This window comes from Equus quagga, chromosome 8, assembly GCF_021613505.1.
Source record: "Equus quagga isolate Etosha38 chromosome 8, UCLA_HA_Equagga_1.0, whole genome shotgun sequence".
NCBI lineage: Eukaryota > Metazoa > Chordata > Mammalia > Perissodactyla > Equidae > Equus > Equus quagga.
In genome coordinates, this window is record NC_060274.1 from 33,804,249 (window position 1) to 33,820,522 (window position 16,274).

General features: G+C 42.4%; 1 protein-coding gene across 4 annotated transcripts in view; it reads right to left on the reverse strand.

The window, feature by feature from the left end:
* Positions 1-16,274, reverse strand: part of LAMB4 (laminin subunit beta 4) — a 106,664-nt gene that overhangs the window by 63,686 nt on the left and 26,704 nt on the right. For all 4 annotated transcript variants that reach the window (XM_046670493.1, XM_046670494.1, XM_046670495.1 and 1 more), the window contains exons 11-15: positions 15,440-15,628; positions 10,708-10,887; positions 8,189-8,298; positions 5,959-6,038; positions 5,218-5,368 (exon numbers count right to left, since the gene is read on the reverse strand). In XM_046670493.1, coding sequence (XP_046526449.1) covers positions 5,218-5,368; positions 5,959-6,038; positions 8,189-8,298; positions 10,708-10,887; positions 15,440-15,628 — 710 coding nt within the window. The remainder of the gene's footprint in view (positions 1-5,217; positions 5,369-5,958; positions 6,039-8,188; positions 8,299-10,707; positions 10,888-15,439; positions 15,629-16,274) is intronic.

The following is a 16,274-nucleotide window of genomic DNA, read 5'->3' on the forward strand; positions in this document are numbered from 1 at the left end:
TAAACTTGGAAAACATTTATTCTTATATGCTGCTTTTATGGTGTTTAAAAAAAGTACAGGGGCTGGCCCAGTGGTGTAGTGGTTAAGGTTGCGTGCTCTGCTTCAGCAGCCTGAGATTCACAGGTTTGGATCCTGGGCACGGACCTACACACTGCTCATCAAGCCATGCTGTGGCAGGTGTCCCACACATACAGTAGAGGAAGATGGGCACAGATGTTAGCTCAGAGCCAATCTTCCTCAGCAAAAAGGGGAGGGTTGGTGGTGGATATTAGCTCAGGGCTAATCTTCCTCCAAAGAAGTACAAAAGCTAGGTTTTAATGTGAAATCTCAGGGAGAAATAGAAAATCAACAATAGACGTGGTATGGATATTCAAAGATTTCTTATATTGCAACTTTTGACACTCTCCAGACCAATTCCTCTTAGTTCTCACAGTTTATAGGATTTGGCCTTTTAAATTCCCAGGAGAGGTTATACCAGGACAGCCAAATTCCACCAGCCAAACTAAAGCAGAGGAATTGCATTCACACCACTCCAGTTTCCTTCAAATCCTGGTTTTTGAGGGCTTCTCTTTTATATCATCTCCTGGGTCATTCAGCTGATGACCCAGTTAGAATCTCCAATTGCTTGTCTCCAAATTTTCACTATACCCTGCACACTCGTGTTGGCTTGGTTGGTGTTTCACTGTTGGTTTTACCAACAGCATTTTTAATTTCACTGATACCCTGGTTGTTCATCATGAGCCTTCCGCCCCCAAGTCAGCTGTGGTCTGCTTCAGAAACCACCTTATTCTAGGGTTTACTATTCAGATTCTCAGCCACGCTCTCTGACCAGCTGCTTGACTTCTCCGCGATGCTGACCCTTTGGACAGACCACACTGGATTATGTTTATTTGTCCTCTTCTTTCTTTTTTCTCACCAATTGTAGTCATCTTGTAACATAGAATTATAAACTATTCTACTAATTTTATACAGAAAACGTATTATGGAATTAACTTTATACGATTCTATACTATATCATTAACTATACTATGTTAAATTACATATTATATATAGTGTAATATGTATATATAACATTCTGTGTTACTATATATATTATTAACTATACCATATACTAACTATACTATGTTCAACTCTATACTAAGCTAAATTTGATCAACATTAACTTTTGTGACCACAGGTAGTTTCCATAAGAAAATAAACTGGTGCTCCCCAAACTGCATACCAACCCTCTGGGGATCTTGTCAACATGCAGACTTGATTCAATAGGTCTGGGCTGGGACCTGAGATGCTCTGAGTCTAATGAACTCCCAGGTGATGCCAATATTGTTGGTCTATAGACCACATTTTGAGTAGCGAGGATATTGCCATAAACTGAAGGTTTGTGTCCCTTCAAAATTCATATCTTGAACCTAATCCCCAATGCGATGGTATTTGGAGGTGGGGTTTTTGGGAGGTGATTAGGTCACGAGGCCAGAGCCCTCATGAATAGGATTAGCACGCGACAAAAGAGAGCTCCTTTGCCCCTTCTGCCACGTGAGGACTTGGCGGAAGGACAGCTGTCTATGAACCAGGAAACAGGTTCTCATCAGATACCGAACCTGCCGGCGCCTTGCTCTTAATTTCCCAGGTTCCAGAACTGTGAGAAATAAATTTACGTTGTTTATAAGCCACTCGGTCTATGGTATTTTTGTTATAGCAGCCCAGACAGACTAAGATAGTCCCACCAAGACAGTTAATTGTCATTCTTTTAGTTCTCCAGTTGGAGAAGTACAACAAATACTCATAAGATGCGGTCTTGGATTCACATCCTTCATATCTGCATCTCCATCCTTTCTCTTCTCTCTGTGACCTCTTAACTTAGGCTCTTCTTCATTCCTGTCTGGACTATTGCAGACTGCTCTCCCCCCATCCCGGGCTTCACTTCTGCTGGACCGCGTTTAGAAGAACACTGAGGACAGTCTTTACCACGTCATTCCCTTGCTCAGAGAGCTCCAAAGAGTCCTCATGGCCCAGAGAATAAAATTTAGCCTCTTTACTAGAATCTGATGTTCTTTCCCCGTACTTCTTCCCTGTGTAAACTCCCTCTTCTACCTGTGACTATACCCGCATTGATTCTCCCCTGAGCCATTACTTATAACTTTCCTTGGCTGGACTGTCTTCTCACCTAGTCCACCAATAGAAACTCTTATTGTTTTCAAGTCTCGGGCCAGATTTTTCTACCTGTGTGTTAAGCCTATTCATAACGGATCACTCATGGCTCCAAAATCCTATCACATCTACCATATGGTCATATGACACAGCCCCCACCCTGAGCTATCTATGTAAATGTATCAGTTATGGTTAAAAACTCCTGGAGGGCAAGGACCCTAACTAAACCCTTTCTATGTCACCCTTAGCCTGGAGCTCAGTGGTATACATGTGGGTGGACAACACATTGATGGGTTAAGAGCATAAGTTTTGAAACCAGATGGACCTGGGTTTCAACCCAGGGCCCACTGCCTCCAGCTGTGTGACTTCGGGCAAGTCACCTGACCTCTCTAATGTTTTCCCTCATCTGGAAATGAAGGATGAAAACACTTAGGTTGTTTGGAAAGTTAAATGAGATAACATATACATAAAGTGCAAAGCACAGAGCATTAAATAAATGGAAGTTTTATTAATATCAGCAGCAGCAACAGCACAGTAAGCACACCATAAATATTTGTTAAATGAATGCACAAATAATTAAATGGTGTCTAACTTAAATCTTTTCTACTATAATTAAAGATCATGTTGTTAGCGGAGATGAAAATTATTCATGTTACTACCCTTTGAACACTTAACATCAATCCCACCTTGAGTTTCCTTTCCTTCATTTATAGGTATTACTTTCCAATCTTTTCAGCAATTTTCCTTGCCATTTAAACCCACTCTGTATCCTTGATTTTTTCCTTTAAGCCACGGAGAGAGGAATAAGGATTCACGTCACACACTCTAGTCACAACCCCTGGTTTGGAGATGGATCAGCATATGTGATATTATCCTATTTAATAGCGGTCAGCTCCCTCCACACAGTGTGTCCTGAATAAATGGTAAGTAACAGTCCATCTATTTTAGAGAATCATGTTTGTTTTATGCCTTCTTTTCTGAAAAATGGAAACACATATATTTTTAGTTGTATAGGCAACTCACTCGTGTTTCTCCTCTACTCTCACACTATTACCACACTCACAACACTTCTGACACTGGGGGTGTGGCTTTATTCCCACACCAAACAAGTCTCTGACATCAGTAGGTGTCCTTAACTTAATTCAGTTCTGACGCTATCTGTCTGGAGTTAGTGTCAGATCCCATAGGTTAAGAGCTCAGTCCTACAAGACTGCCTCCCCTTTCAGATGCCAGTAGCATATCTAGATTATTACTTGTACTTCTGACCAACCGGCTATAAGTTGGGGCTCCCATGATCCCTTCCCTGAGTTTGATAATTTGGTATAATGGCTCACAGAACCCAGGGAAACGTTTATTTATGTTTACTGGTTTATTATATAATAAGAGTATAGCAAAGGATAAACAGTCAGATGAAGAGATACATCGAGTGAGGACTGGAAGGATCCCAGACATAGGAGCTTCTGGACCCATGGAGTTGGGGAGCACCACCCTCCCACACATGGATGTGTTCACCAACTTGGAAGCCCTCTGAACCCAGTACTTCGGGGATTTTTATGGAGGCTTCATCACAAAGGCATGATCAATCATTAACTCAATCTCCAGCCTTCTCACCTTCCTGGAAGATGGGAGATGGAGCTGAAAATTTCAAGCTTCTAGCCATGACGTGGTCTTTCTGGTGACCAGCCCCATCTTGAAGCTACGCCAGAGTCCAAGTCTCCTCATTAGAACAAAAGACATTCCTATCACCCAGGAAATTTCAAAGGGTTTAGGAGCTCTGGGTCAAGAACTGGGGTCAAAGGCCAAATATTACAACAAAAGACACTCTCGTGCTCTTATCGTTTAGGAAATTACACAGGTTTTACGAGCTGTGCCAGGAACCGGGGACAGAGAGCAACACACATATTTCCTATTCTTTCACAATAGTTACAGCCTAAATATAAATACCAACACTCCTTTTCAAAAGTTTTTTCAGTCACCACCATAAAGATGCAATCTTAAAGACCATGAAGCAGAATCCAGACACAGGAGTGCTTCATTTTGATTCCGCGAACCACAGTGGGAACCACAGGGGGAACAGTGAATGCTGCCCGCTCCTGTGTCAGCAGAGGAGCAAATTCCAAGCCTCCTGAGGAGCACTGTCACCCCTCCCCACCAAGAGTGTCCAGATAAGGAAGAGACCTCAGGAACGACTGAGTCACTGGCACCTGGAGCGAGCTCCCCGCTTTCTATCCTAGTCCCGTCTTGAGTGTCAGCTTGCACATGCTTTCTCTCCTTGAAGACTTTCACCTCACATGACCTTTCCTTTGTTATATCCTTGTCTTTGGCCAGAGTCATATGCTTGAGAGGGTTACGGGAGTCTAAGTTGCATTTTCTCTAATCATTTCACATGTGTGTGCTCCTCTAACAAGACTTCTAGAAAAATAGTTTTAGGGAAAATATCCTGCAGGGCTGTGACTTGTAGGAACTGAAGTAGAACACCAAGTGACATTTGCAACCACACACTCCCGTGAACACCACTGAGTTCCACGAGAACTGCTAATCTGAGATCAGCATCAGGACAGAGAGCACATCTTACACTTCTCTTGTGTCTTGTATCCATTCATTCATTCATTCATTAGAGATCTATGAAGTTCCTACTATGTGTCAGGCACTATGCCAGGTACTAGAGCAACAATGGTGAATGGGATGCACATCCTCCCTTCATCTCATCGCTTATAGGACTGTGGGGGAGGCAGACAAGCAGGTGCTCAATAAGCATGTTCTATCCACCAGGTGCATTGAAAGAGCAAAAAGTAAAGTCTGTTTCATCATAACTTAATCCAATTCCCACTTATGTACCAGGCTGTGTGCTAGAACTGGGATGCAAAGACACATAAAATGCAGACTCTAGAGCCTCAAGAACTTATTTAATCTGCATTTCCATGATATAATAAATTCTCCTCTCATCTGTGTTTGTGGGCAAAACCACTCTTTCCCAGGTACTTTACCCACGATCTCAAGGGTTTGCTGTATGTATTTACTGACACTCCACCAAATTAAGTCTGCAAGAAGAAGAAATGAAATACGAACCAAGGGCGCAAGTCCTTGCAGTGGCGTGGCTTCCTCTGCCTCATAGAGATAGAAGTTCAAAGGAGCAAAGAAGTAGCCGGGGGCTGGTTCAGTGCAGCTGCGGCCAGTGATGTGCGGGCGGCATTCACACTGCCCGTCCTTGGGTGAGCACCTAAGGAAAAACAAATCTTTCGTGAGAAAACGTGGAGGAGGTGAGTGTTGAATGAAGGCTTGGGGGTGCCGAGGTAAATTCCCTGAGTTTGGACCCATTCTTTGAATCGATCCATCAGTCGTCCTGGGGAGGATGTCGAGAGGCCATGGGCTCTACATGTCTGGTCTTGAAAAGCAAATCCAGATCCAGGAAACCCAGGGAGCCATTCTTTCCTCAGAGGCTCTCTGGTTCTGCTTGAAAAACTGGGAAAAGGAGAGTGTAGGACCCCTCTTTCCAGGGCAGCAAAAAGTTGCTGTTGTAGGTAGGTCAAGCCATAGGTTCCAGGCATCTATTCCACCACCCCAGAGGCTCCCCGGGGGCTCGCAAGGGCCAGAGTTGTTTATCTCACCCTTGGAAACATTTGAAGTAAAATATATCAATGGGGCTGCATTGACTGTCTCCAGACGGTTGCTTTTCAATGCCCTTTGCTTGTCATGGAATAAAATCCTTCACCTGTGACTATGATCCTATCGGAATAAAAGGTGCTTTTGTGTGGAAACGTGAGAGAAGAATATTGCCACAGAACTTTGTCGCGCATCTTACTGACTTACACGTTCGAATAGGCCCCTCCAATATCACAGTCGCAGGGAGAACATCCGTGGAGGAGATTTTCCAGCCCCCAGTATCCAACCTACCAAGAGAAAATGCTCAGTTGATTCCAAGGATGAAGATATTTGCTGCTCTGAAGCACAAGATTAAAATCGCTACAATTCAATTGATGCATACCAAGTAGGCACACAGCCTGAACGATCACACTGTACACTTGGTAATGATCCTGGAGGACACACACATCCCCCATTCCTAGGACTCGAAATGAAGGGGACAGGAGAGTTGTGCATGCATTGCTTCGAGTGGAAATGCAATGGAAACGCACAGTTCCTCTGGCAGTGCCAATTCACAACCCTCCAGATGGGCTGTTTGAGGCCAGTACGAGTAAAAGGTCTTCAACTAGCCTATTTGCAACCACTTTTGTAAAACTGATAGATTCCTGTACCACAAAACCCCTAGGGATTTTTACTTACACAACACTGAAATGTTTTGGGGTAAAAAAATCAACCAAGCTGATTTTTCAATCTTATGTGAATATCACAGTTTAGTAGAATTGTTTGTTTGGAAATAAGTTGTTTTGGCATGATAAACTGTCTGCACGGGAGAGTCAACTCTGTTCAAGACTTTTTCATCATTGCAACATCTTGATTTTTATTTAGCACAAACAGCTGGGGAGACACAAACAAATATTTCTGAAATCTGATAACATTTACTGTAAAATGCTCAGAAAAATACTTTCCCCTCCAATCTCTATTTAACACGCTCAGATAAAATTAAGCTCTCCATAGGCATGGAACTCTTATTTGAAACAAGTTTGCTAAGCATCCGTATTTTTGTTGTTATTTTCTAAAATTTTACACTTGACTTTACTCAAAAAGATTTATTTTAAACAAAAATGGACATAGTTTGTTACAAAATGCAGCAAAAGATTTGATTTTTTTTTCCAAAACCAAACTTCAGTTTAGGCAAAAACAATGTGAAATGAACCGCTTCCCTCAGGATGTGGTTGTGAAAACTCCCTCTAGGCAGAGTGGCTGTCATATCGGCCACCTCAATGCAGGTCCAGGGCACCATCAGATGGACGTGGATGCAGGGCACCTGGCGGATGCATGGGCTCAGCCACGGTGGACCAGTCCCCCATGAGGCGGCCATTGCTCAGTTATTTTCCTCCTGCAAACACAATCTAGTGAGCTGCACAGTGGCAGTTAATCTGCCAACAAAAAAAATCAGTCTGAGGTTTGTCTAGAATTATCTGATGTGGTGTCTTCTCTGATCCTCTTAACCAGCTCTGCACCCTTCTTCGTGTTGCCCATACATGGTCATCGAACTTGGCGTGGCTCACCTTCCTACGTAAAACTTCTGGATTACCTGCCCTGGCTCACACGGAGTTCCTTCTTCATATTTACTCCCTTGCTTTCTTTCCCCACCTCCTCTGCCCATCCTCATATGTTTTCAGTAAAATGGCTTAAAATATTAGCACAAAACTATGTCCTAATAGGCATATGTTTCTTATTTATCAGCGACATTTCTTCAGACACATCAAGGTCACTGTTCTTCTATTAGGTTAAGCTTTTGTTTTTTTCTTTCTAAAATGTCATGCTGGGTTGCCAAGATTGGAGAACAAAGAAAAGAGTTGGGTTTTTAACTCCCTAATTGCATGACACATTTCTTATGGAGCAAAAAATGTTTTATTTTACTAATTTTAGACATACATGCTCATATGTTTAGTGGAGTCTGTGAAAAATCCAAGAGTTTATTTCCCACAGAAATCTACAATACCTTTAAACCTAAGTGTGCGTCTGTTTCTTTTTTAATGAGCTCGTTCAAAATATTTTTAGGCAAGGAGTGGTAGGGTGGTAACAGGACTGTGTGCAAGAGACAGAAGAAAAGGCCCCATGTTCTGGTGGGCAAAAGAAGGGGGCAGATAAATACTGTCATATTCTGCTGCTTGGCACTTTCAGGAGAACACATAAAACTATTGATGTTGCTGCCTGGGCCAAGTCAGTCCACTCCGGTGGGGTGCTGGTAAATGTTTAACCACCAGTTCTCTGCAGGAGGGTTGGGGGCTGGTTTACAGTGTTTGCTGATTTCTGTAGTGTAAATACTTTTACCACAGGAGTACTGAAATACAAAAGGACGCGGCAAGCAATTTACAAGACCAAGTCTCTTCTCGTCAATGGCAGTAGAAATCTACATCGCTATGTACAAGAGAAATCACAGGCAAATACGTACAGCGCATTCATCACAGCGTGGTCCGGTGGCAGACGGCTGGCACAAGCATTGGCCTGTATCCACATCGCAGGGCGAGAGTGGCAGACTCCCGTGTGGGTGACAGTCGCAGGCTGAAACACAGCATGCACAACCATTCTCGTCTTTATTTCTCCACTCTTGTAAATGTCCGTAAGAGCTCACACTGAGCAAAACACGTGGCTACAAGGACACAGAGCAGCCCGCCCTGCCAAGTTTATTGTCTCTTCGGCTGCAGGATTATTGTACTGCATACAACCCTGCACAGGAAATCCAACACCAGACACTTCCAGAGCCCTCATGTAGTTCAAAGGCAATTAGGAGAGACAAGGAAGTGGAGGAAGTCATGAACACTGGAGTGCCTGGCAAAGCGATTCTGAGGGATGCTGGCCGCGTCGGGTGACTAGGGGCAAGGCTATTACTGACGCTCCTATCTGGCAGTTGCATCTATCATTTCTCTTCTTTCTCTTTCTTAACGCTTGTTACTTTTTCTTTTTATTCTCTCCCTCTTCTTTCTCTTCCACCCATAGACATATCTGCTTATGTTGCGAAGGCTAAGAAATTATGCAACCAGAGCAAGAAATGCATTTCCTCTGCAGGAAAAACCAGCGTTCATGGAAACAACCCAAACGTCCATCAACTGATGAATGGATCAATAAAATGTGGTATATCCATACAATGGAATATTATTCAGCCATAAAAAGAAAGGAAGTACTGATACATGGTACAAAATGGATGAACCTTGAAAACACTATGCTAAGTGAAAGAAGCCATCACAAAAGACCACATATTATATGACTGCATTTGTATGAAACATCCACAATAGGCAAATCTATAGAAACAGAAAGCAGATTAGCGCTTGCCTAGGGCTGGTGGAATGCAAGGATAGGCAAGTGGTAGCTGAAGGGTATGGGGTTTGTTTTTCTTTTTTATGGTAAAATACATACAACAAAATTTACCATCTTAACCATTTTTAAGTATGCAATTCAATAGTAGTAAGTACACACACATTGTCATGCAACTCCAGGATTCTTCCATCTCCAGAACTCTTTTCATCTTGCAAAATTGAAACTCTATACCCATTAAATAATTTCTCTCCCCACTCCTTCCCCCAGCCCTTGGCAACCACCATTCTACTTTGTTTTTATGGATTTGACTATTCTGGGTACTTTACATAAGTGGGATCAGAAATATTTGGCCTTTCGTGTCTGGCTGATTTCACTCAGAATAATGTTTTCAGAGTTCACTCATGTTGTAGCATGTGTCAGAACTTTCTTTTTTAAGGTTGAATAATATTCCATTGTATGTACATACCACATTTTGTTTATTCATTCACCCACGGATGGGCACTTGAGTTGCTTCCACCTTTTGACAGTTGTGAATAATGCTGCAATGAATACGGGTGTACAAATATCTACTCAAGACCCTACTTTCAATCTTTTGGGTATATAGCCAGAAGTAGGGTATGGGGTTTCTTTTTGGGGTGATGAAAGTGTTCTAAAATTGATTGTAGTGATGGTCACACAGCTCTGACTATGCTAAAAATCATCAAATTGTACACTTTAAAGGGTGAACTGTATGATATGTGAAAGATATCTCACTAAAGCTGCTACAAAAGGAAATAAAAACAAGAGTAAAATCAGTATTTGGCCCATTCCCAGAGGGCATCAGGTTAGTCAGTGAACCAGGAGAAACGCCTGAAGGGCTGAAGGTGTGATAGGAAACTGGCTTGACTGTTGAATTCATTATCCTGAAATTTAATTTTGCCATCAAACTCAAGAAGAGCATTTTATTGCAGAAGGATTCAGCATGCTGCTCTCTAAACATGCAAATAATCCATAGTTCCTTATATGGGCAAAAATATACTGCATGATGCTGTGACCAAAGGGCAATTATTTACCCGGATTCCCTGAGGAATCTGCCACTCTCTGAGACCCCAGGCAGCTCTAAATTTCTATGATCCTAGAGCCAACAGTCTCCCCATTTGGCCCCGGAAAGCTCTGAGGTTCTTTTTCTTTCCCCACAACCCTCCTCCCTCGGTTCTTTAATGTTTTTCTTCCCTTTGTCAGAGAACATAGGGCTACTACTAAGAGGAATGAGAGAAAAGGGGAAAAAGAATTAAAACAAGGAAAGGAAAAGAAATCACTACTTGGAAATCGCCTAAGAAGTCATCACACTATGAAAAAATGCGTAATGTAATTTAAAGAATTTGTATGGGAGAATCCTAGCAGAGGCCATTTTTCTAAAAGTTTCGCAACTTGGCGTTAATTTTTGGGGCATTTTTCCCTGTGTTTGCTCCTGCGGCAAAAATGTGAGCGCCCCCTGCTGGTACTTTATGATAAATTTGGCAAACCACGGAGAAATGTTCTCTACTAAAATTTGCCTGAGGTTTGTATCTCTTTGAAAAACTCAGAAGCTGGCAGGACTCGGGTATTTCCAGTGACTGAATTGTAGGGCTGACAGAGGGAGGCCCCAGGTTGGCGACCCAGCCGCTGCTGACTTACGCTGACAGCCCCGGGGGTCGGCGGCGCTCAGTCCGTAGTGGTTGGGCTGGCACTGGTCGCACTTGGCTCCTTGCACGTTGTCCTTACACAAGCACTGGCCGGCCACAGACCCCACGGCAGGGTCAGAGTGGCTCACGCAAATGCCACCCGATATGGTCCCGTCAGGATCACATTCACAAGCTGGGGACACAGACATGCGTTATCTTAGTCAATTGCAAATTGCGAGAAACCTGAAATAAAAGCACAGCATTTTACCCACACTGTAACTACTCTACTTTGTTTAAATCATTAAATATGTTTAAATAACTACATCAATGGGCAAGGGCTGCTCAGAAATGTTCCCAGATCTCTGGCCTTGGAAAATGTTGAATAATTCCATACATTTTTTTTTTTAAGACTTTTAAATGATTCTAAAGTAAGGGGACCAGAGGAAGGCTGCTATTATAATGAAAACTGGATGTTGAGAATAGATTGATTATTTTGGGGGTGATGAAAATGTTTTGGAGCTAGAGCCAGATGGTAGTTACACAACATTGTGCCAGTGAATTGTTCATTTTTAAATGGTCAATTTTATGTTATGTGAATTTCATTTCGCCAAAAAAAAAGATTTTTAAAAAAGGATTCTAAAAGTGAAAATAAGGTCAAGACAGATTAGAGAGGGATGCTGTAATGAAATGTATGTGTAAATACAAATACATATATATAGAAAAGGCATCAAGGGATACGAGGAAGAAAGAAAAAAAAATCACACAAAATGTCTGCTGAATCTCTGAAACATGCTTAAGAAAGTAAGTCTGTTCTGCCCCAACACAGAAAAATATGTGCACGGACAAGTGCTATCACTCTTTTTGATTCTTCCTAGAAGGAGCACCGACAAGAAAGAAAGAGAGGGAACAGCAAGAAATGTTGATATCTTTGTTTTCTCTTTGGACATCGGCTGGTGGGACAAAAACTTGGATGAAGAGATGCTGGAAAAGGAGATAAACAGTTACCCTCAGCAAAGGAGCAACAAAAGTAGCAACTCCCTTGTTTTTTCAGTAGAAACTTAAAAAACTCAAGGTGGGAGTGTCATACGAAAAAGGATGCTGCTAGTGTGAATAATTCCAGAGGGTGGGAGTTATAAATGGTTAGGGCTGCCCCATAGAGCAGTGGCCCTGTGGTCATCAAAGGTGTCCAGGCAGAGGGTGGAACAGCACTTATTGTGGCTTTGATAGAGAGAAGTGCGTTTGTAGACATTAGATGACCACCAAGTTCTCTCGCACCTTTATGGTCCTGTGTTTCCAAGGGGTTCCACTTTTAAGGAACGTGATAAAGATGAAAAATGAATATCCTGATTCTAAGGAACAATTATGTTCATATTTATACGAGTTTGCTTTGAACTAATAAAAACAAAATCCTAAAGTCTAAAGCTATGTTTACGTGACAACCATTTAGGTTAGTGAGTTTAGCGGAAAAAACCCATCCGGACCAGTTGCTTGGTGTCGTTGAAGCAAATACTTGGTTGTCTGACAGAATCTTTCGATTTTCAATTGTTTGTTATTGGATTGCGACTGGTGATGAAACAGCACTGGGTTCTGTTTAGTTTGGAAAAACCACAATTTTCTTCTAATTGAAGCCAGTTCCTTCTAGTAAGGAAGGAACAAACTGGATTCAATTTAGAAGTAGCCAAAAGGAAAAAGCTCAGCTTTATTTGGGAGACACTCCCAATAAAGGGTCAGCACTGAGTTCCAGAGTATAATTTAATTATGCACAGAAGTATCTTTTGGGAAAGAGATGTGGAGGAGTGAGTGGTAACTTTATTTTGAAATAACTCTATGTCATGGCCTTTAGGCTCAAAGTCCAATAAAATCGCTTGGTGTCACACAATTTAATTCTAGCAAACTTTTATTATCAGTGGTTGAGTCTACCAAATCTTTGTTTTTTCTGTATCCCATCTGACTGTGTTTTAATCACGGAAGACTGAAAATTAGTCAACGCTTATGCTTGGAATCTGATTATGTAAATATTTAGGGTCAAACAAAGACCACTTAGAGAAAATTTATATGAGACTACTAGTCAGTCGTAATACACATCATTTGTATACACATGCTTACGCACACATAAACATGGGTTTAGGTAAACTGGGGAGTCTCAGGATGGTACTTTTTACCAGCTCCTCGTCTGTCTTTGCTCAAAAACCCCCTTGTTTATAAAGAATGACTTCTTAATTTTATATTGGGGTACTAATTTTCTTTCCTTCGTTTCCTTCAAAAGCACCATCAACTTAATACTAAGTGGTTCTTAAGGAACGAGACTCTGGTTGATGTATTTGAAACATTTGGTTTCATTATTTCCAATCTCTTTCCAGATTCCTAGATTATCTGTTTCCAAACGTTGCATTTTCCTGATTCCACCTAAGAGAGCAATTTCATCTTCTTTTATGAATATATAGTTTTTAAAACATTAATAAAAGATGTGTGTCATTACAGATTCTGGTAAAAAAAAATGTAGGATACTTGGGACATTAATTTAAGAAATATGTTTTCTGAGAATCCAGTTCTTTCTATTAATTTTAAACAGGTCATTTGTAAGGTAAAATTTTATGCTATCAGGTACCTACTGAGTCTTCTGAGCAAAAAAAACCTCATTTATGCTTTTTCTACATTGTGATGATTTAAAGTTTGAAATCTAGGACATTGTATGCATTCAGGCGGCTGCTGAGTTACTTTTGCATAAGACTTCATTTTATATATTATGATTATATCAAGTTCGAAGTTGTAGTTTCATAGCAAGTCCCTCCCTCTCTCCCCATATAATATAACATTATATGGATGATATAGCCTAAGAAGCAGGATTTCTGGGTATTGGGCGAGGCACTCTTCCATGGGTCCTAGGCATCTGAGTGTGCCAACAATGCAAGGCCCTGATTGCTCTTTACCCAGGCTATTTCTCAAGGTCGTGTTTGCAGCAAGCTACCTTGAGGGATGAGGTAACATCTTCCCCTGGACAAAGAACACGCTTGCTTCCACTTGCTGTAAAAGCAATGACTCCTCCCAGCTCAGTGTTCCTTGGCTGTGACATAAGCTCAGTAGGTGTGCAGGATCCCCCTGGTATCCTTTGAGTTGCCCGATGGGACTTGGGGTTTGGGGACAAGAGAACTCACACCAATACAAACATCCTGTTGCTTGGTGTGCCATGAGTAATAAAGTCCTTTGTCTTTGACCCAGGACTGTCATGTCTTCCGCCAGCATCCCTGGAACAATAACAAGCTAACTTGTTAGTTTGCAAGTAGAATAAGATCTCAGATCCAGTAACTGGCACTGGGTATTTGAAGTCAGGTTGCAGTCATTATTATGCAATAATCTACAGCAGTGCTGGGACTAGAGCAAGGTGCCTCGGGTGCAAAACTTAAGGGGGCCCTCACTGTCAGGTTAGTGTAAGTGTCAAGTGTCAAACCTGTACTTCCATGACTCCGAGAGTGAGTGCTTCCTTGAATTTTGGGACATGAGTGCTTTGCTTGCCTTGCTCTAGTCTCATTCCTGCAGAGACATTCAAATTAAATTAATGACGAGATACTATTTCACTAGCAAAAGTTAAAATGGGACAAAACCAAATACTGGCCAGGATATAGAGCAATAGGAATTCTTATAAGCTGTTGGTGTGAGTGTTAATGGTCCACCCACTTAGGGGACAATTTAGTATCATCTAATCACTTTGAAGAAGTTCATACTCTATGGCCCAGTAATTCCACTCCTAGGGAGGACTCTTAGTGACAGTCTTTGTGCAGGTATACAAGGCCACAAATACAAGAATGTTTACTGAAGCATCAAAAGAAAAATGGACAGATTTTGTCATATTTATAGGAAGGGAGAATTCTATAGAGAAATTAAAATCAGAGAACTAGAGCTACCTGATTTGGGCAAATCTCAAAAATAGAATATTGAACGAAATGCTCAAGGACATACACAGCATAATATCATTTATCTAAAGTTTGAAAACATGCCAACATATACTGTTTGTACATAAGAAAGTACCAAAGTGTAAAAACAAGCATGTAACAATAATTGTCAAATATATGAGAGTTTATCTCTAGGAAGGAGGGTGGACAAATGGGACGGAGGTGCACCTGGGCCATCAGTAGCACCTGTAGCGTTTTAGAAAGTCCTGAAGGTGATGGGGTGAGATGTTAACATTTTGACAAAGCTGGTAGTGGGTATAAGGGTATTTATTATATTATTCTCTATTATTTTGTAAATGTGTGAAATATCCCATCTAAAAAAGTTGAGATTAAAGATAAAATGAAAGACTTTTAAAGGTTAAAGAACGAAAAAGAAACAAGATAATAGCCAGCTCATGGTCTCCTCAGCAAAATTGAATTGTCTACAGCCAGTCCAATGCTGTAGAGTTTCGCTGTTAGCCACTTCCCTGGGCTCGCCTCGAGGATGCTCAAGGCGTCTGTGGCATCTTCGGAAACCCTCCACCTGGTCCTGGGAGAATCCAGAGCAGTTTCCTGATTCTCCAGTATCAGCCACCCCCACAAGCCTACCAGGATGGACCTGGATTATCTGGCTCAACTTGTTCGGAGAAAGAAAAGCTCTTAGGGCCGAAGTGCTTTTGCAATCGCCCACTCCCCAAGATACGGCAGTCTCGAGCTGCTGCTAAGCCAGCGGGGCCTGGCAGCCCAGGTGAGGCCTGCTCCATCAGCATTTGCTCAAACAAGTGGCAAGGATCGGGTCACAGGCTGGGGACTCACGGATGCACGCGTAGGGATCCGAGATGGCCTTGAGGGGGTCCCTGTAGAAAAGGGGTCTGCAGCGATGGCAATGTTGCCCCTCGGTGTTGTGCTGGCAGTCTTCGCACACGCCCCCGCTGAGGCCACCGCTCGCCAGGTACACGGTGCTGTTGAAGTGACAGCGGTCCGAGTGGCCGTTACAGCTGCAAGCTGAGAAAGAAGAAGAGTTACTGAGACATTTGCCATGGTGTCCGGAACGACCGCCTGGCGCTCCATGGCTGATGGCTGCGTCCCCATCCTGCCCCCCTTCTGCCCCTCAGCCTTCTTTTTACACATACGCCAGATACCCAAAGGGTTAAAGCAGGTGTTTATCCAAGGATCTTTCTAGTACCCTGATTCTGCTCATACACTCTCTGTAAAATGTGCTCCTCCGGAAACGTTTACTATTTAGGTTTTTTAAAAAATCGAGTAAACAAAAATAAATCATTTGGGTGATCTAGAAGCCTCAGAGTGTAGTATTTTTCCCATTGTTCACTGAAGAGTACTTTCACTGATTTACGCTTTGTAATTTTGAAGCTTTTACGTTGCACGTTCTGTAGGTACTGGGATTCTCAGAGAAGATGCTAGAGCTGGGCCCCACCAGCCTCCCTTCTCCATGGGCAGAGGAGCTGGCCGGAGGCTGCAGGGCATCTTCATCCCGGCTGGGGCTCAGCCAGAGCAAGGGACGGAAGGGCAATCTGTCTGGAGGAGTTTGTCTGTCTTGGCGGTAATGTCTCTGCTGTTTGTCTTGTGGGTTTTCCCCTGTAAACATCACGAGCTCTGGTTGCGTTTTGCCGGGTCTTACGCCCTCGGTCTC